General features: G+C 42.7%; 1 protein-coding gene across 7 annotated transcripts in view; it reads right to left on the bottom strand.

Annotated features, from left to right (window-relative positions):
* The window catches only part of birc6 (baculoviral IAP repeat containing 6), a 195,138-nt gene that overhangs the window by 43,558 nt on the left and 129,125 nt on the right, over positions 1 to 22,455 (bottom strand). For all 7 annotated transcript variants that reach the window (XM_061789583.1, XM_061789579.1, XM_061789581.1 and 4 more), the window contains 2 exons: positions 18,877 to 19,041; positions 18,152 to 18,323 (listed from right to left, as the gene is read on the bottom strand). In XM_061789583.1, coding sequence (XP_061645567.1) covers positions 18,152 to 18,323; positions 18,877 to 19,041 — 337 coding nt within the window. The remainder of the gene's footprint in view (positions 1 to 18,151; positions 18,324 to 18,876; positions 19,042 to 22,455) is intronic.

Below are 22,455 nucleotides of genomic sequence, written 5' to 3'. Positions count from 1 at the left end.
GTACTATCCCTATGGTGGCACACACAATCACTAAGTCTGTTCAGCAAACAGCTTCTTCATGAAGTCATTTAAGCAAATAAAGCAAATGTTTCTTTAGGGCCCAATGTATGTGTTGGTGGTTTTTGGGCAGTTAAAAATTGAAATGGTGGCAGGTGTGTGTCGACTCCCATATATATAGTTTTTATTTTATTTTGTGTTCATGCTCTGATTTAAAAATATAAAAATAAAGTTACTCACAAGTTACTCATTACTTGAGTAGTTTTTTCATTGAGTACTTTCTTACTCAAGTAAATATTTGGATGACTACTTTTTACTTTTACTTTTATATTCTAAAGTAACAGTACTCTTATTTGAGTACAATATTTGGCTACTCTACCCACCTCTGGCCAGCCACTCCTGGGAAGGTTCTATGTTTTCGCCATTTGTGGATAATGGCTCTCACTGTGCTTCGCTGGAGTCTCACAGCTTTAGAAATGGCTTTATACAGTGCATCCGGTAATTATTCACAGTTTCACTTTTTCCACATTTTTATTTTACAGCATCATCCCAAAATGGAATACATTTTTCCTCAAAATTCTACATATAACACCCCATAATGACAACATGAATTTTTTTTTTATTTATTAAAAAAACTAAGTCATCACATGTACATATGTATTCACAGCCTTTGCTCAATACTTTGTTGATGCACCTTTGGCAGTAATTTCAGCCTCAAGTTTTTTTTAATATGACGCCATAATCTTGGCACACCTATCTTTGGGCAGTCTCGCCCATTCCTCTTTGCAGCACCTCTCAAGCTCCAACATGTTGGATAGGTCGGTGCACAGCCATTTTCAGATCTCTCCAGAGATGTTAAGATTGGATTCAAGTCTGGGATCTGGCTGAGCCACTAAAGGACATTCACAGAGTTGTCCTGAAGCCACTCCTTCGTTGTCTTTGCTGCATGCTTAGAGTCATTGTCCTGTTGGAAGGTAAAACTTTGCTCCAGTCTGAGGTCTTGAGCACTCTGGAGCAGGTTTTCATCCAGGATGTCTCTGTACATTGCTGCATTCATCTTTCGCTCAATCCTGATTAGTCTCCCAGCTCATACCGCTGAAAAACCACCACCACCACGCTTCACTGTGTGGATGGTATTGGTCAGGTGATGAGCGGTGTTTGGTTTTCTCCAAATATTATGCCTGGCATTCACGCCAAAGACTTCAATCTTTGTCTCATCAGACCAGAGAATTTTCTCTCTCATGATCTGAGAGTCCTTCAGGTGTCTTTTGGCAAAACACCAGGCGGGCTGCCATGTGCCTTTTATGAAGGAGTGGCTTTCATCTGGCCACTCCACCATACAGGCCTGATTGGTGGAGTAGTGCAGAGATGGTTCTCCTTCTGGAAGGTTCTCCTTTTTCAACAGAGGACTGCTGGGGATCTGACAGAGTGATCATCAGGTTTTTGGTCACCTGCCTGACTAAGGTCCTTCTCCCCCGATTGCTCAGTTTACAAGGGCAGCCAGCCCTCGGGAGAGTCCTGGTGGTTTGGAACTTCTTCCATTTACAGATGATGGAGGCCACTGGGTTCAAAGCAGCAGAACTTTTTCTGTAGCCTTCCCCAGATTTGTGCCTCGAGACAATCCTGTCTCGGAGGTCTACAGACAATTCCTTTGACTTCATGGTTGGTTTGTGCTCTGACATGCGCCGTCACCTGTGGGACCTTATACAGGTGTGTGCCTTTCCAAATCATGTCCAACCAACTAATTTTCCAGAGGTGGACTCCAATTAAGCTGTTGGAACCTCTAAGGGATGATCAGTGGAAACGTGATGCACCTGAGCTAAATTTTTAGCTTCGTGGCAAAGGCTTTGAATACTTACATATATGAGATTTCTTTGTTTATTTTTAATACATTTGCAAAAAATTTCCCCAAAAGAACTTTCACATTGTCATTATGGGGTGTTGTGTGTAGAACTTTGAGGGGAAAAAATGATGATGTATACTTGTGTTGTCTTTGACATATTAAATTCACTTGATGGGAAAATGGGAAGTGTAATATGCAAAAAAATAAGAAATCAGGAAGGAGGGCAAACACTTTCACACCACTGTATATTCTTTTTTACTTTGGCTAATCTTCATTCCTCTCCTTTGCAGTGCATGTCTCCACCTTTCAAAATGTTCCTCCACCTGTACCCTCCTTTCATTGCAGATGTTATCTGCGAATATCATGGTCCACGGTCTCGTCAAACCTAATCTGTCAGCCTATCTATCACCACTGCAAACAGGAAGGGGCTCAGAGCTGATCCCTGATGCAGTCCCAACACCACCTTAAACTCATCTGTCACTCTGACAGCACACCTCACCACTGTTCTGTTGCAATCATACATGTCCTGTACTATTCTAACATACTTCTCTGCCACTCCATCCAGACTTACCCATGCAGTACCACATTTCCTCTATGGGTACCCTGTCATAGGCTCTCTCTAGATATACAAAGACGCAATGCAGCTCCTGACTTTCTCTGTACCTCTCCATCAACACCCTCAAGGCAAATAATGCATCTGTCGTAGTAAAACACTTAACATCCATAAAATCTAAAATATTGGGGCGATCATTCTAATATTTTCAGAGGTTGAATTGAAGTGGGCATAAAGAGAGATTGTCAATCTAAGTTTTTGTGACAATTGCTCGCATTTTTGTGACATTAAGCTTTTTCTCTATAGTGAGCACATATGGAGAGGAAAAAAACGTCCATAAATTCCAAAATATTTGGAATTTTGTTCTGATATTTTCAGAGGCTGAAGTCAACTTAAGGAGAGATGTCCACATAAATTTTGCTGACTATTGGTTGTAATTTTCGCACGTTAAGCTTTTTTTACATTAAGCGCTTTAAACTGTTCCAACATGGGGACACAAATGCTCGATTAAAAAAAACCCAGAATTAGGTCAGTGCATGCACAACAGAGCCGAATATTTGACAAACCTAATTAAATATGAATAATACCGGTACTTGATTTTCAGCATATGGATAGAAGCAAATCGATTGTGCACATTACACATAGGTAGAAGGGTTTTCCAGATTTTTTTTGGTTGATTTTGGGGACGCGTATTATACTTGAGAGGGTATTATTACACACGAAAAATTACGGTAGGGTTTATAGGTGATATTAGTTAAAATTCATATTCAAATTAACCTTGAATAATAACATATCTTTAAACAAGGCCACTCTAAACAATAGGTACAAAACTTTAATAAACAGCGCTCTTGTAAGTGAGGAAAATAATCATTTCAGAGCATCTCAGAATTAGGTGCTTGGGCCCATAATGATATGTGAGATGCGTAATAGCTTAAATATGGTTCTGAGCACGTCAGCTCTCAGTAAGACCTGTACATTAGAAAGAAAGACAGAGCATCATCTAAGCAAAAAGAAGCTCTGACAGATATCGGTGTCAGATATTTAGAAAAATTATCTCAGTGTCTTCCTGTCAGCAAAAACAACTGATTGGAAGACACCATGAAATGACGTGAACAATACACCATGACTATCATCAGCACCAAACAAGAGATGAGAGAAAACTGAAAAACAAATGTAACCACTTTACTCTCTCCTTTTATTACTATACTATCCAACGCACATAGACATCACTACGGCAAGCACTAAATTTAATCTCACCATCGCCATGACAACAACCTGAGGTGGATGCACATTGGTGATGCAATGTCACTGCTTTAGCGTCTGATATTCACTCTGATGTAACCTAGATTCAGTGTGTTTCAGTGGTCAGTGTTCAGAAAATGAATGATAAGACTCCTTTTGCACAGTACCGTGTGGCTTGCTTTCATCTTAAAAGACTGCAAAAATAGTACAGTACACAAAAGGCATTAGGATGTCGATGGTTGCTGGTTTATTAATTTCCAAAGGAACGAAATTCATGATTCAACATTATGGCTGAACTGTGTCAGGTCTTCCTGATCCCTTTCAGTCACGTGACAGATTGGCTGAAATGCCAACACACAGACTGCCTCAGGAGAGAGTGCAAATAATGTCCATGAATGGGAGAGTATGTGGAACAAACAGAACAGTGCAAATAATGTCCATGAAAGGTAGAGTATGTGGAACAAATAGAAACCTTTTAAACACTGTCTCGAGTATTGACTGAATAAAGTTTCCAGTAAGGTATCCTGTTTTGTCACACTTTGTACAAATGGTCAAAAATCAATACTTGATTCTATTATAATTATGTAATAAAAAAAAAAATAATCACTCGCTACTAATCAGTAATCAGTCTCCAACAGATGGAAGGAAATGGGACTGAAGCTCAGTTTTTGTTCAATTTAAAAGGAAATCTTCAGCAGTTATGTACCAACCAAACTCATTAGTCAGTCATTAACACCAGACAGGATACATCCATCCATCCATTTTCTACACCGCTTATCCTCACCAGGGTCGCGGGCGTGCTGTAGCCTATCCCAGCTAACTGCGGGCAGGAGGCGGGGTACACCCTAGTTGCCAGCCAATTGCAGGGTACATATAAACAAACAACCATTCGCACTAACATTTATACCTACGGACAATTTAGAGTCTTCAATCAACCTACCATGCATGTTTTTGGGATGTGCGAGGAAACCGGAGTACCCGGAGAAAACCCACGCAGGCACGGGGAGAACATGCAAACCTAACACAGGTGAGGCCGGATTTGAACCCGGGACCTCAGAACTGTGAGGCAGATGTGCTAACCAGTTGTCCGCTGTGCCGCCAGATAGGATACAAAACCTGTAAAATAGAAACTGATTGAAAGTGATGTCGTCAGCAATGTGATTAAATTACACGCTAGAATGACTTGAGAGAAACAAGATTAGGAGCCTTTTTCTGTTGTTGGCTCATTAGCAGAAGGCACTAACTTCATCAAATTAGAGCTCCGTGGTTGTAGACTGCTTGTCAATGACGTGAAATCTATGAAGGAAACATTTTTAAAACTTTTGCAAAATTGAAGAAAGCAATACAGTGTTGATATCTCAAGTACTGTTACAAATATATAGGAAAAAGTATGTGAACCCTTTGGAATTTCTTAAATTTCTGCATAAATTAAAAAAATAAAATAAGAATGTGGTCTGATCAACTAAATCACAAGAATAAGCAAAGAGTCTACTTAAACTAATACCACACAAACAATTATATGTTTTCACATTTTTATAAAAAATAACGTAAACATTCGCGATAGGGAGGAAAAAGGAAGGTTAAAAAAGGATCTCTACAAGTCAATGTACATCAGTCCACGGTTAGAAAAATTGTCTACAAATGGAGAAAATTCAGCACTGTTGCATCGCTTCCAAGGAGTGGTTATTCTATAAAGATGAATGCAAGAGCACAGCGCAGAATGTACAATGAGGTAAAAAAAAAGAACCTGTTGACAAATCTACCAAATGTAAAGCATGAAACAAAAATGGGGTTCATGGGAGAACACCAAAGAGGAAGCTGTTGCTGTCTAAAAAAATAGACGTGGGACCTTAACAAATTAATTAGTTTTCTAAAAAAAAGCATTTTAATTGTTTTGTGTTCCAAGCAACACGGAACCTTTGACAGTGAACGATTTCCTGGTAAACCGATTACACTGACGCATGTTTGAGCTTTGCCACCAATATGGAGGAATAGGATAAAACAGTGTTGCTTGGAGTGATGACAAATTCCATTAAAATAAAAATTACAAAGCTTCTACTTAATTAGATTATTTTTATTTTTTTTAATCTAGTCCCACCCTAACTAAAAAAACATTGGTCCATGTTGGAAGTCTGCTAAAGAGCACTTGGATAGTCTACAGCTACAACTAACATCCGCTCAAAAGAGGATGAGAATTGCAACAGGACGATGATCTAAAATACAGAAGCAAATCAACAGACTGGCTTCAGAAGAAGAAAATACATATTTTTGAGTGGCCCAGTCAAATATCTGACCTCAACCCAACTGAGATGCTGTGGCATGACCTCAAGAGCGCACATACTCTCCCCCCACTGTGCACATAATTTTAACATAAAATATATATATTTTAAAAATATATATATTTAAAAAAATAAAATAAAATTAAAAAAAAACATGGGGTCAACATCGCAATCTTGATTGCGATCAATTCCCTGGGGGTGCCTCAGTCCAAATGTCTTACCTTATATTTTAAAGAAGCCTGGTGCTGTGTAGATTCAGTAAACAGACATAATAGGGAAATAAAATGCATGACGACATAGTAATTAAGATGTGTTTTACAGCAACCAAAGACCATAGACAACTTGGCAAGCATGGTGGCTGTCACAGAATCATCCCACTTAGAGATAAATAACTGCACACAGACCCCTCTCCGACCATTCCTTTTCACTGCCTCCTGCTTTGTCCTCCGCCCAGCTTCAACCACTTTTTATTTCACCACTGTTTATAGTGCTCCCTCCTCAATCTCTCTTTTGCATAGCTCTGTCCAAGCAGCAGCTGATGATGGGCTCCACTTAACACAAATAGCAGAGAGGATTTTACTTCCCTTTTTCCTTTTTACATTTGTGTTGTTTTGGTGTAAGCTGTGCTTCGGTGTGCAAAACCACCCCCTACAGCAGGGAGAGGGGAGGAGAAAACGGTAAGCGTGAGCAATGTTTTCCCCACCCTCCTCCTCATTCTTCTGCTCCATCATTGCCACAGCCATCAGGATCCATCCTCCCTCATTTGCCATCATTCTGCTTGGTTATGCAATGTACAGTCCTGACATGGTGTCTAACTGGTGTTGAGGACCCACTGTAACACTGCTGTCACTGGCGGTACGTGAAGATCTCTACTGCTATCGTGATCGTCTGGCTCTGCGGCTGCCTCTGCCTCTCCTCAGTGATCTAATCTATGGAATGTTTTGCCTTTTTATCCTCCTCTGGATTATCAACAACCAGACCTGGCTACTTCAGAGACCTGTGCATTCTTAGCTAGAAGACTGGAGGCTTGGTGGCACAGAGACATCAGCTGACACACCTCACATATATCAGACAATGATACATCGTTCTGGGTTAGATAAATCCAGACTGAGCAAGACACTTTATTGAGAAGCACTAATTGCACCGTTTCCCAGAGGAATCTGAAGCAAGAAAGATGCAGACAATGATACATCGTTCTGGGTTGGCTAAATCCAGACTGAGCAAGAGACTTCATTGAGAAGCACTAATTGCACCATTTCCCAGAGGAATCTGAAGCAAGAAAGATGCAAGAGGGGTGTGTAAATAAACCAACACTATGAGGAGGGAGTTGGGAGAATTGTGTAGAGTTACACGAAACAATGACAGGGAACCTCAAGGGAAGGAACGAAAAGTGTGGAGAGAGGAAAACTAATTTGCATTGCCGAAATAAAGCTGGTTGTGCTTAAGCGGAATAATAATTACTGAATGCTACAAAGGGTCTGATTGAACTCAAATTTCAGGGGACATTGAACTTGTGTTATAAACTGGATGTGATCGAAGGTGGGTTTCCCTGGAAGTATAGTTGAACAAAGCTGCTGAGACTCTCCCCCTTCACCTGCAAGTCTCCACATGAAGAACGCCCTTAAATCCAAGGTGTTTTATGAGAATCCAAAAAGCATGGTGGAAGACAATGCTTTGCAACTGAACTTCCTGAAGGTAAGATACTTTTTTTTTTTTTTTTTTTTAATTCCTTGTGATGAAATTACTTGTAATTCCTGTAATACCATCATCAGTAGTGATAGAAAATCTTCAAGAAATGATTGGAGAAGCTCTTCATTCCAAAATACACCCACCAAAAGGAAAACAATTTTCTTTATTGCTCAACTATTTATCTTGGGAAATGAAAATCTGCAGCTCTTTAATAGTTGAATTTCTTCCACAAGGAAAATGTGAATGATGCTAGCTAAATACACAGAGCATCTGGGGTATTTAATCATTTACAGCACATGAAAATCAGTGGGCGGACGTGAGGGGCTCAAAAGGCAGCATTTATTCATGCTTCTTTTGACAGAAGGACTGCTATTAAACATAACCACTGGTAATTTAACAATTTCATCCCAGATAATCCAAGGTTGATCCTTAGCAATTGTTGACATAAAACCTGCATGTCTTACCTATTCGTGGTGGCAAGAAATGAAAAAAATGGTATCACCCACTCTGCATGCTAATTCATGATTTATAGCCATTTGGTGAGAGGAATTTGCTTGGTGGGGAACACAAAAAAAATAAATAAAATAAAATAAAAAAAGCCATTCCAATGTATGCCCTATTTCTGTTATACGTGAAAACTGACAGGACTATTCCTTATTTCTTTTTATTCCAGATACAAGTCACCTTGAGGGGTTAGGGGAGTTGCTGGATCATGGGCACCACAGTTATCACCCTTGATGATGTGCGAGCACTGGAGCTTAAGGAGGAACAGGAGGAATCCATCTTGGCCATGTTAGGCATTGTTGGCACATTTCTCAACCTTTTTGTAATTGTTTTCGTATACATCTACACCACGTTATAGTGCATAAACTACTTTCATAACAATCTGCCTTCATAAATGACCTCCAGAAGTTAACAGAAGAGTATTAACTTAAGAAAACCTGTGCAAGTTTTACATGAACCTCATCCCAAGTAAGAGGAGGGATAAATTGCAGGGACTGTCTGAAGACATGGAGAACATAAGTCAAAGTCATGAGCTGGACAGATAGCGAAGGGCTGGGAGAGACAACATGAAATATGAAGAACGTATTACTGGAAACATGATAGACATGTAAGAGCTCAACCAGGACTGACATCCCTGTGGTTCACCAAAAATGCAAACTGGGCCTCAAACAAATTTTTTTTCTGACTGTTGATACGATGAAATATTCATGTCATATGTTGTCATTTACCTGAAATATATGATTTAAAAACAGCACCTATAATGATGATAATTTTGAGAGGCTTCTTGGTAGATGCTTTCATTTACTCATTACTTCAGGATGTCCACAAGTCAACAAAGCATTTGACTATGAAGACAATATAAGTCAAAACAGAAGGAATTGTTCATAATGAAATTTGTAACCATTCAAAAGTCAATTAATCTTTTTACCTATCTGGTCTACAACAGATACAGACAAATAAGAATTTAAATTGCACAACATAATTTTAAGGTGTTATTTTGAGACCGAAGAAGCACACTGATCGAACCTGGAGGGGGAGAGAGCTTTACCAGAAGATAGTGAGCCATAGTCATCTCTGTTAGGAGTGGTTCATCCAGAATCAGCAGGGAAGTTGTGAAGCCCTATAGGGTTTCACACTGAAAATAGGATGAGAACCAGAGCAACAGTGCATTTACAGAGTAAAAGCCACAGTGGCCTTGCTCTTTCAGCGATTGAGTTTTTACGCATTTCTTAAAATCGGGAAGAAACCGCAACATACCGGTATATATATGTTGCCCTCAACTGATATGGTGGAAAAAATATGAAGGGCTATTTGCTTCACATCAGCTAAAAAAAGACCTTGGGCCTCATTTACTAACCTCATTTACTAACCAGGCATACACAGACTTGTGCTTAAATCGTGCATACACACATTTGACAAGCCTGTGATTAACAATAGGTTAGTACTTGTTTTTGTTAGTGCTCTGCGAACAAATTTAGAACATCCTAAGACCATGCGTACACGCAAATAACATGAACAGCCACCGTAAATAAGTAAAATACAAATCTTTTACCCAAGATGCACAACGTATTGGAACAACAGTAATTCATAAAACCAACAACAACAACTTTCAAACCATGAATTTTCTCGTGGGTTGACTGTACAAAATAACAAAAGGACACTTCATCACTTAAACCCTCGTCCCGTTCAAGCGCTGGCTTGGACAGCAGATTATGTGCATTTATATGTGTCCCTCGCCCGACGGGTCTGCGTGCACGGCTGACGTTGACAGTCGATGAGGAGTGCAATCAATCAGCTCGCTTTTCCGAGTTTTCCAAGACTGCAGTATGCTTTCCAATACCTACGATAATATGTGATGATATAGTTTTCTGTGATTCAGTATGTTTAAATGTTGATCAATTTACAGTACATGATATATATATATATATATATATATATATAAATATATATATCTCCATCCATTTTCTGTACCGCTTATCCTCACACGGGTTGCGGGCGTGCTGGAACCCATCCCAGTTATATTCGGGCGAGAGGGGTACACACTCGACTGATCGCCAGCCAATCGCAGGGCACATATAAACAAACCATTCGCACTCACATTCACACCTATGGGCAATTTAGTCTTCAATTAACCTACAATGCTTGTTTTGATCATCATGATGTGGGAGGAAACCGGAGTGCCCAGAAAAAACCCACTCAGGCACGGGAAGAACATGCAAACTCCACACAGGCGAGGCCGGGATTTGAACCCCGGTCCTCAGCACTGTGAGGCTGAAGTGCTAACCAGTCGCTCACCATGCCGCCTATATATATATACACATACATACATGTACATATATACATACATAGATCGGCTCCGCGAAAGACATTTACTCCGCGTCGCCGCGTGTATTTGAATCCAAAAGCTACTTTATTTTTAGCCTTGTTGCGTGTCTGTATATATATATATATATATATATATATGACGGCCAATGAAGTTATTAAAAAAAAAAAAACCTCTCCTTGAGCCGTCACCTTATCGTGGTGGAGGGGTTTGTGTGTCCCAATAATCCTAAATTTTCGGGGGCTTCACGCCCCTGGTAGTGTTGCCCATGGCAAACAGGTCCTAGGTGAGGGACCAGACAAAGCACAGCTCCCAAAACCCCTATGAAGAATACATTAAATGGATCTAGGTTTCCCCTTGCCTGGACGCAGGTCACTGGGGCCCCCCTCTGGAGCCAGGCCTGGAGATAGGGGTCGAAGGCGAGCACCTGGTGGCCCGGCCTGCACCCATGGGGCCCGGCCGGGCACAGCCCGAAAAGGTAACGTGGGTCCCTCTTCTCATGAGCTCACCACCTGTGGGAGGGTCCATATGGTTCGGGGTGCAGTGTGAGCTGGGGGGTGGCGGAAGTCAGGGACCTTGGCGATCCGATCCCCGGCGACAGAAGCTGGCTCTAGGGACGTGGAATGTTACCTCTCTGGCAGGGAAGGACCCCGAACTGGTGTGTGAGGTTGAGAAGTTCAGACTAGATCGAGTGGGGCTCGCCTCCACACACGGTTTAGGCTCTTGTACCAGTCCTCTGGAGAGGGGTTGGACTCTTTTCTACACTGGAGTTGCCCATGGTGAGAGGCGCCGAGCAGGTGTGGGTATACTTATTGCACCCCGGCTCGGTGCCTGTACATTGGGGTTCACCCCGGTGGACGAGAGGGGAGCCTCCCTCCGCCTTCGGGTGGGGGGGGATGGGTCCTGACTGTTATTTGTGCCTATGTACCAAACAGCAGTTCAGAGTACCCACCCCTCTTGGAGTCCTTAGAGGGGGTGCAGGAGAGCGCTCCCGCTGGGGACTCCATCGTTCTGCTGGGGGACTTCAAAGCTCACGTTATTAGACTTCTGTGCTCACCATGGATTGTCCATAACGAACACCATGTTCAAACATAAGTGTGTCCACACGTGCACTTGGCACCAGGACACCCTAGGTCGCCGTTCGATGATCGAATATGTAGTCGTGTCATCGGACTTGCGGCCGCATGTCTTGGACGCTCGGGTGAAGAGAGGGGCAGAGCTGTCAAATGATCACCACCTGGTGGTGAGTTAGCTCCAATGTTGGGGGAAGATGCCGGTCCGACCTGGAAGGCCCTAACGTATTGTGAGGGCCTGCTGGAAACGTCTGGCAGAATCCCCTGTCGGAAGTAGTTTCAACTCACACCTCCGGCAGAACTACACCCACGTCTCGGGAGAGGCAGGGAATATTGAGTCCGAGTAGACCATGCTCTGCGCCTCTATTGCCAGAGGCGGGCGACCGGAGCTGTGGCCGTAAGGTGGTCGGTGCCTGTCGTGACTGCGATCCCTGAACCTGTTGGTGGACACCAACGGTAAGGGATGCCGACAAGCTGAAGAAAGAGTCCAATCGGGCCTTTTTGGCCTGTGGGACTCCTGAGGCAGCTGATGGGTACCGGCTGGCCAAGCGGAATGCAACTTTGGTGGTCGCTGAGGCAAAAACTCGGGCGTGGGAGGAGTTCGGTGAGGGCATGGAGAACGACTTCCGGACGGCCCAGGACGCCCCAGGACACGCGTGAGCGACTACGTCTCTTGGCTAGCCTGGGAACACCTCGGGATCCCCTCGGAAGAGCTTGAGGAAGCGGCTGTGGAGAGGGAAGTCTGGGCTTCCCTCCTGAAGCTGCTGCCCCGCCGACCCGACCTCGGATAAGCGGAAGACAATGGATGGATATATACAGATATATATACATATATATATATACATATATATACACATATATATATATACATATATATATATATATATATACATATACATATATATATATACATATACATACATATATACATATACATACATATATATATATACATACATATATATATATATACGTATACATATATATATATATATATATACATATACATACATATATATATATATATATATACATATACATACATATACATATATATATATATATACATATATATATATATACATACATACATACATACATACATATATATATATATATATATATATATATATACATACATATATATATATATACATACATATATATATATATACATATTATATATATATACATACATATATACATATATATATATATATATATACATACATGTCTCCCATTGAAAATGTGTGGCGCATTATGAAGCATAAAATACGACAACGGAGACCCTGGACTGTTGAACAGCTGAAGCTGTACATCAAGCAAGAATGGGAAAGAATTCGACCTACAAAGCTTCAACAATTAGTGTCCTCAGTTCCCAAACGTTTATTGAATGTTGTTAAAAGAATGGGTGATGTAACACAGTGGTAAACATGACCCTGTCCCAGCTTTTTTGGAATGTGTTGCAGCCATAAAATTCTAAGTTAATGATTATTTACTCAAAACAATACATTTCATCAGTTTGAACATTCAATATATTGTCTTGTAGTGTATTCAATGAAATATAGGTTGAACATGATTTTAAAATCATTGTATCATCTGTTTTTATTTAACACAATGTCCCAAATTCATTGGAACTGGGGTTGTATAAGCGTATAGGAAAACGTTTCAACGTCCATAAAATCCAAAACATTGGAACGATCATTCTAATCTTTTCAGAGGTAGAAATGGGCATAGGTAGAGATGTCCACATAAATTTTGGTGATGATTGATCGCAATTTTCTGACATTAAGTCGCATGAAGATTTCTCTCTCGTCAGCATATAGAGGGGTCGCCAAAAGGTCTTCAATGATATCGAACATGTTCCATTTTAACTGCGACTCTTTGGCGACCCAGCCAGTCTTCAGGAGACGTCACAGAGACGTCTCAGAAACCAGCGGCGACTCGAGGCACCATCAGGTCGCCAACTAGTCTCCAGGCCAGTGAGCTAGGGAGAGCAATATCTTAACTGCAATCCACCACCATCATGTTGATGTGTGACAGAGATGATGGGTTTTTTGATGTATGAATAGAAATGAAGCTGTAATAGACTTACTAAAAAATATTCGTCCACAGATGACATCTTTTGATTTTTCTAATTAGATAATTTTGTGGTGACATTCAAATGTGTGAGTGGCCATTACCAGCTTAGCTGTATGTTATGGGGTACCAGGCTATGAAGAAAAACTGTAATGTATTCCAAAAGGCTTTGCCGAGACAAATGATTAATGTTGAGCAATGTGGAAGGCTGACAGGGTTCAGGAGTTCATTGATAAAGGAGGAATAGCTAGAAGAAATAAAGGCCTCTTTCGCCAAGGTAAGACAAAAGGGCAACAAAATATTTTCTAGTTAGTTGAGGAAATGCAGATATTTCTCTCTCTAGGGGAAGCGTGCAGACTCGCAAGTGGTTCTCTTCGGTAAAGATTAAAAGTTGCACGACTTGTGTGCAAAGGACTTTATAGCACTTAGCTTAAGGAGACAAAATTATTGACATCCTGACTAAAATCTTTATCCTAACACAATATTTATTTGTGAATGGGTAATTCTTTAGCAGGAAATGCATAAGAAAGTGGCAAAAGACTAAGACTATAAAAAACTCTCAAAAGCTAATCTCTAACACGATGTCCCACCATATTTGCAATTTTCCCAAATGCTTTCCTGTCAGATACCATTCACTACACTAACACTCATTTCACTAACAGCAGTTATTTCTCTTCCACAATTAAGGTAATTATTATTCATACATGATAATGTAATTTGCAATAATACAAAATTTTCTATATTGATACAAAATATTTTTGAGCTTTAGGCTTCACTCCTCGTATGTAGTACTGATAATGTAAAAGATCTCTCATAGGTCATCCAAATTATGTGCAAATAAAATACGTTGTATGCTTAGAAATTCGTAATGCAGCCCGATGGGGGGCACAAGCCATTGCTAACTGTAGGCCGGTCCCAAGCCCGGATAAATGCAGAGGGTTGCGTCAGGAAGGGCATCCGGCTTAAAACTTTGTCTAACAAATATGAGCGTTCATCCAAAGAATTCCATACCGGATCGGTCGTGACCCGGGTTAACAACGTCCGCCACCGGCGCCGTCGACCTGCAGTGCGCCATTGGAAATTCAGCTACTGTGGGTCGAAGTCAAAGAAGAGGTGGAAAGCGGGTTCTTTGTCAGAAAGAGAAGAGGAAAGCACAGAGCCTAGAACTGAATGTGGGGACTTTGAATGAAGGGACTATGACAGGAAAATCTCGGGAGTTGGTTGACATGATGATGAGGAGAAAGGTTGATATATTGTGTGTCCAGGAGACCAGGTGGAAAGGCAGTAAGGCTAGAAGTTTAGGGGCAGGGTTTAAATTATTTTACCATGGTGTAGATGGGAAGAGAAATGGAGTTGAGGTTATTTTAAGAAGAGTTGGCTAAGAATGTCTTGGAGGTGAAAAGATTATCAGATGGACTGATGAGGCTGAAACTTGAAATTGAGGGTGTTATGTATAATGTGATTAGTGGCTATGGCCCACAGGTAGGATGTGACCTAGAAGTGAAAGAGAAATTCTGGAAGGAGCTAGACGAAGTAGTTCTGAGCATCCCAAACAGAGAGAGAGTCTTGACTGGTGCAGATTGTAATGGACATGTTGGTGAAGGAAATAGGGGTGATGAAGAAGTGATGGGTAAGTACGGGATTCAGGAAAGGAACTTGGAGGGACAGATGGTGGTAGACTTTGCAAAAAGGATGCCAATGGCTGTCGTGAACACTTTTTTTCCAGAAAAGGCAGGAACATGGGGTGAGCTACAAGAGCGGAGGTAGAAGCACGCAGGTCGATTACATCTTGTGCAGACGATGTAATCTGAAGGAGGTTACTGACTGAAACGTAGTGGTAGGGGAGTGTGTGGCTAGACAGCATAGGCTGGTGGTGTGTAAGATGACTCTGGTGGTGGGGAGGAAGATTAGGAAGACAAAGGCAGAGCAGAGAACCATGTGTGGAAGCTGAGACAGGACGAAAACTTAAACTTTTCGGGATGAGGTGAAACAGGCTCTCGGTGGACAGGAGGAGCTTCCAGAAGGCTGGACCACTGCAGACAAGGTGAACAGAGAGGCAGGCAGGAGAGCACTTGGTGTATCTTCTGGCAGGAAAGGAGAGAAGGACACTTGGTGGTGGAACCTCACAGTACAGGAAATCATACAAGGAAAAAGGTTAGCTAAGAAGTGGGACACTGAAAGGACCGAGGAAAGGCGAAAGGAATTCATAGAGATGCGACATAGGGCAAAGGTGGCAAAGGCCAAACAGGAGGCATATGATGACATGTATGCCAGGTTGGACACTAAAGAAGGAGAAAAGGGTCTCCACAGGTTGGCCAGACAGGGATAGAGATGGGAAGGATGTGCAGCAGGTTAGGGTGATTAATGATGGAGATGGAAATATGTTGACTGGTCCCAGTAGTGTGCTCGATAGATGGAAAGAATACTTCAAGGAGTTGATGAATGAGGAAAATGAGAGAAAAGGGAGAGTAGAAGAGGCAAGTGTGGTGGACCATGAGGGAAAAGGGAGAGTAGAAGAGGCAAGTGTGGTTGACCAGGAAGTGGCAACCAAAAACCAGGATGTTGATGGAAAAGCACAGAGGTCAGAAGGAGCTACATTGTGTCTTTGTAGATCTAGAGAAAGCCTATGACCCAGAGTACCCAGAGAGGAACTGTGGTACTGCATGCGGATGTCTGGAGTGGCAGAAGTATGTTAGAATAATACAGGACATGTACGAGGGCAGCATAACAGTGGTGAGGTGTGCTGTATGTGTGACAGACGAATTTAAGGTGGAGGTGGGACTGCATCAGGGATCAGCCCTGAGCCCCTTTCTATTTGCAGTGGTGATGGATAGGCTGACAGATGAAATTAGACTGGAATCCATGTGGACCATGATGTTTGCAGATGGCATTGTGATCTGCAGTGAAAGCAGGGAGCAGGTAGAGGAACAGTTAGAAAGATGGAGGCATGCACAGGAAAACAGAGGAATGAAGATTAGCCGAAGTAAAACAGAATATATGTACATGAATGAGAGGGGTGGTGGGGAAGGCTACAGGGAGAAGAGATAGCAAGGGTGGAGGACTGTAAATACTTGGGGTCAACCGTCCAGAGCAATGGTGTGGTCAGGAAGTGAAGAAACAGGTCCAAGCAGGTTGGAACAGGTGGAGGAAGGAGTCAGGTGTGTTATTAGACAGAAGAGTCTCTTGTCGGATGAAGGGCAAAGTTTATAAAACAGTGGTGAGGCCAGCCATGATGTATGGATTAAGAGACAGTGGCACTGAAGAGACAACAGGAAGCAGAGCTGGAGGTGGTAGAAATTAAGATGTTGAGGTTCGCTCTAGGAGTGATCAGGTTGGATAAAATTAGAAATGAACTCATCAGAGGGACAGCCAAGGTTCGATGTTTTGGAGACAAAGTTAGAGAGAGCAGACTTCAATGGTTTGGACACGTCCAGAGGAGAAATAGTGAGTATATTGGTAGAACGATGATGAGGATGGAGCTGCCAGGCAAGAGAGCTAGAGGAAGAGGGCAGTTGGTGTTCGAGAGGATGATGCGCTGTGGCGACCCCTAAAGGGACAAGCCGAAAGGAAAAGAAGAAGGAGTATGCTTCGAAATTCCTTGCTGATTAGTCAGACCCAACAATCCATCCAACCATTTTCTATAATCACTTTCACACCTATTGGCAATTTAGAACTCCAATTAACCTAAGATGCATGTTTTTGTAATGCGAAAGGAAGCCAGAGTACCTGGAGAAACCTCAACCAAGCACAGGAAGAACATACAACCTCCACAAAGGCCTGAGCCAGGATTTGGAACCTCTGTCTGTGAGGTAGACAAGCTAACCACCTGCCCCACTGTACCACAAGTCAGGCCCAACCCTCAAGTCTAAAAATAAATAAATAAAGACTTGATTATTTCACAACGAACACAAAACTGTCACTCCTTTATGCACATAGTTGGCAAGTTAAAAGTGCAGATGTACATGTATACACAAATATTTTTGTATTATTATTATTATTTTTTTTTTTCATAAGACATGGGTATAAAATCCCTTTAATTACATTATTCTTCACTCCCACCTGAGCAATAAATTCAGCGGCAGTACCATTTCCTTCTGACTAACAGCTCTTTTGACATCAGAGGAGGGGGGCTCTCAGTTTTTCATTACAAGCAGCTCTCTGTGACATTTACTGAAGGACCAGAGCTGTGGGGCAACTGGCTCCTATACATAAGTTGGTTGGACAACAACCAGCTTTTATTGAAACGCATCATGATGTTAAATTGGTACATTCAGTGGCATTTCCCATTTAAAAGAATTAGTCATTATTCAGGCCACGCTTCAAATGAAGTAGCGATATGTTTGAAGAGGCTATACATTCCATATATTATTCACTAATAAGTAGCTTAACATTGTCAGCTATGGCTAATGACAAATACATGCAATTGTAATTAAATGAAAACCACCTTAATCCAATGGAAAGGGCCGAATACAAGGTGGTGGGCCCTGGTAATATTTGTAGTTAAGCCTCACGAGATTTCAAAGTATTTTAACTGTATCAATACAATTCATGAATGGAACAGGAGCTTACCAGAGTCATTTCGTAGGTAGGAGGACATAGCGGGGATGAGACAGGACTGACTGAGGAGCTCCTGCAGCACTACTGGAAGTGCTGAGCTGTTGTGGGTTCTGCTCTCTGCTGAAGATGTATCAGAACTGTGGAAGCTGCTGGAACCTGCTGCATTAATGTAGCTTGCCAAGACCTGGTAAACAAAACAACGTAGATATCAGAGGAGGTAACAGATTCACATTCAAGGGATATATATGTGTGCATACCTGTGTGTATTACAAATCTTTCGGCACAACATCAAAATTAACACCAAAAGCTTCACGAGTATTCAGCAAAAAAACTATGTCCTATTATGGTAATAGATTTTTCATCCTTGTTAAGTTTGAGCTGGGGTGTATGATCAAAAAATAAAAATCTGACATTATTCAGCTATAACTCAACTGTTGCAATAATTCTGATTAAGATGACACATCTATTTGTAATCTATGTTGCAACACAAAGTATATTCCCTCCTAGACACACCAAAATAAAAAGAAACATACTGTGTAATTGTTTTCACTATAAAAATAGAATGACAACATTTAGTCGTATGTATTTGCAATACAATAATGTAGCGAAATTGTAAAATTCAGTGTCATATTCCAATTAATAGTTTGTACCAAATATAGCCTTACTTGCTGCTCAATGTGATTACATAGCAGTGTGTCATTCTGAGCAGTGCCTTGATCAGGCTAAGACTGACTTACCTGCAGAAGACATGTGACATGCTCCTCTTCCAGACGCTGTTTTGTGAGAGCCTGCTCAACATCCCACCCTGACGCTGTAGATCCAGTACCAAAACCTGTTCCTTTGGCCCAGTACAGCTGTTGCTCCTCACTGGTCCCTCCACCATGACAACTTGACATCTGTGGCTATAAAGAATATACAATACATCAGACATTGTATGATGAAAGCAGCACTACAATAATCATCTTACATTCAATATCACATACAAATCTGAAAAGGATTATTCCTAAGACATGTCTGACAATCATCAGTTGGGAGATGTGAGACATCGTGGAGCACAGACAAATCACAGAATTCCTTTTCGAAGGCTAGTACAGTGTAACCTCGATTTAACAGGGGTGGGGTTGTCCGTTACAGTCGATTGTTTGTTATATTGAAGCAATTTTTTTGTGGTCATATGCACCCATATTACTGTACAGTACAAAATACTGCACATGTACCAAACAGCAGTTCAGAGTACGCACCCTTTTTGGAGTCCTTGAGGGGGTGCTGGAGAGCGCTCCCGCTGGGAACTTCATCGTTCTGCTGGGGGACTTCAATGCTCACTGGGCAATGACAGTGAGACCTGGAAGGGCGTGATTGGGAGGAACGCCCCCACCCCTCGATCAGAACCCGAGCACTGTTCTGTTATTGGACTTCTGTGCTCATCACGGATTGTGCATAACAAACACCATGTTCAAGCATAAGGGTGTCCAAACGTGCACTTGGCACCAGGACACCCTAGGTCGCAGTTCGATGATCGACTTTGTGGCCGTGTCATTGGACTTGCGGCCGCATGTCTTGGACACTCGGGTGAAGAGAGGGGCGGAGCTATCAACTGATCACCACCTGGTGGTGAATTGGCTCCGATGGTGGAAGAAGATGCCGGTCCGACGTGGCGAGCCCAAATGTATTGTGAGGGTCTGCTGGGAACGTCTGGCAGAATCCCCTGTCAGAAGGAGTTTCAACTCCCACCTCCGACATAACTTTGCTCATGTTCCGGAGGAGGCGGGGGACATATTGTCCGAGTGGACCATGTTCCGCATTGCTGAGGCGGCCTACCGGAGCTGTGGCCGTAGGCGGAATGCAGCTTTGGTGGTCGCTGAAGCAAAAACTCGGGCATGGGAGGAGTTCGGTGAGGCCATGGAGAAAGACTTCCGGGCGGTTTCGAGAAAATTCTGGTCCACCATCCGGCGTCTCAGGAGGGGGAAGCAGTGCACCATCAACACTGTGTACAGTGGGGATGGGGCGCTGCTTACCTCGACTCGGGACGTTGTGAGTTGGTGGGAAGAATACTTCGAAGACCTCCTCAATGCTACCGACATGCCTTCCTATGAGGAAGCAGAGTCTGGGTTCTCTGAGGCGGGCTCTCCTATCTCTGGGGCGGGCTCTCCTATCTCTGGGGTTGAGGTCACCGAGATGGTTAAAAAGCTCCTTTGTGGCAAGGCCCCGGGGGTGGATGAGATTCGCACGGAGTTCCTAAAGGCTCTGGATGTTGTGGGCTGTCCTGGTTGACACGCCTCTGCAACATCGCGTGGACATCGGGGACAGTGCCTCTGGAATGGCAGACTGGGGTGGTGGTCCCCCTTTTTAAGAAGGAGGACCATATGGTGTGTTCCAACTACAGTGGGGCCACACTCCCCAGCCTCCGTGGTAAGGTCTATTCAGGGGTGCTGGAGAGGAGGGTCCGTCGGGAAGTCGAATCTCAGATCCAGGAGGAGCTGTGTGGTTTTCGTCCTGGCCGTGGAACAGTGGATTAGCCGAAAGGCGAAGCTCTCAATTTACCGGTTGATCAATGTTCCTACACTCACCTATGGTCACGAGCTGTGGGTCGTGACCGAAAGAACAAGATCCCGGACACAAGCGGCCGAAATGAGTTTCCTCCGCAGGATGTCCGGGCTCTCCCTTAGAGATAGGGTGAGAAGCCCAGATCATCCGGGAGGATCACAGAGTAGAGCTGCCGCTCCTCCACATCGAGAGGAGCCAGATGAGGTGGCTGAGGCATCTGATTCGGATGCCTCCCGGACACCTCCCTGGTGAGGTGTTCCGGGCACGTCCCACCGGGAAGAGACCCCGGGGACGACCCAGGACACGCTGGAGTGACTACATCTTTCGGTTGGCCTGGGAACGCCTCGGGATCCCCTAGAAAGAGCTGGATGAAGTGGCTGGGGAGAGGGAAGTCTGGGCGTCCCTGTTAAAGCTACTGCCCCCGCGACCCGACCTCGAATAAGTGGTAGAAAATGGATGGATGGACGTTTCAATTTTATCCAAACTTAGCACGCTGGTGTGCTCGCTGTCGTAGTGAATAGTGGCAAGTCGAGGCGTGTGCTTCCTACACTGGTGCCTTGAGATGCAAGTTTAATTCATTCCACGACCCTGCTCTTTCCTCAAAACACTCGTATCTCAAAACATATTTCCCCATTAAAACGGAATGGAAATGCAATCCATTCCAGTACCCAAAAAACAATTTTTTCAAAGTTTAAAAAAAAATAAATAAATATAGCAGTATTTTGTAAAATATATTCATAAAAACATAACAGAAGAGAATGTAAAGATTTAAACTGGTTGTAGTAAGGGTAATCAACCCAAAAGTCTCACACATGCACACACGCTGAGGATTCATTTGCGTGCATGCACCTTGAAATGGCTGTTGTTGTTTTATGGTTTTCAAGTTAATTCCAACTGGTAGTGGCAATGTACAGCTTGAAGCCTCTTTTTTGAAGAATATTTACTAATTACAACAGCCAAAGTGATGCTTGTTAAGTGAGTGGAGTCTCACAGCCCTCATTTCTCAAGTTTTGGCACGCAAAAAAACTCGGCCAATCCACGTATTGTATCACGAAAAACTCGTAAATTGGGTCTCTCGTATGTAGAGGCACTATTGTAATTCCAAATCCTTTAATTATATGCCATGGACGCACAGCTTGACTAAAAAAAAACTGTTACTGTACCAAAAATAGCACATTCCAGACTCCAGAGACTTGTCCGTCGTATTTCTCTTTAAGTTAACACCGCAGCCATGTGCACTCTCTCTCTGCGCAGAGCTCTTATGCGACAATAGGCAGGATGACTCCTGACATCATGGCCGCCACGTCAATAAATCGCCTGGAAATGTCACCAAAGTCAACATGGCCGCCACATGCATTGCCTTTGATGGGAATTTTACCACATTCAACATGGCCGCCACATAGCCACAGGCAAGTTTGTTGGCTGAATCTAGTCATATTGTATATCTGTGACCTGGAAATACCCGTGTCCCTGGGTGCACATCAAGTCCTTAAAATGCAGCGTTCCTAGCTCCTCAAAAGATTGAAGTTGTTGTCAACGCCGCCATATCAACAAGTGTCTCAAGTGTCTTAAACGCCCATCAAGGAGCGAGGATCCACCAATAGGTGGCTAAAATTAAAGGAAGTCTGATGTATCCTCCGCGGAAGTCTCATAGCTCCTCAATGGTGACGTTTGAAAATGGGCGTGTAAGCAGCTGGATGGTGAACGGAGCAGAACTTAAATATTTCATCTTCTGCTTTTGTCATTCATTCATTATTTTAGTTTGAATATAC

This window comes from Phyllopteryx taeniolatus, chromosome 11 (genome assembly GCF_024500385.1).
Source record: "Phyllopteryx taeniolatus isolate TA_2022b chromosome 11, UOR_Ptae_1.2, whole genome shotgun sequence".
NCBI lineage: Eukaryota > Metazoa > Chordata > Actinopteri > Syngnathiformes > Syngnathidae > Phyllopteryx > Phyllopteryx taeniolatus.
The sequence above is the reverse complement of the archived record's forward strand: the minus strand, read 5'-3'. Positions and strand labels throughout refer to the sequence as shown.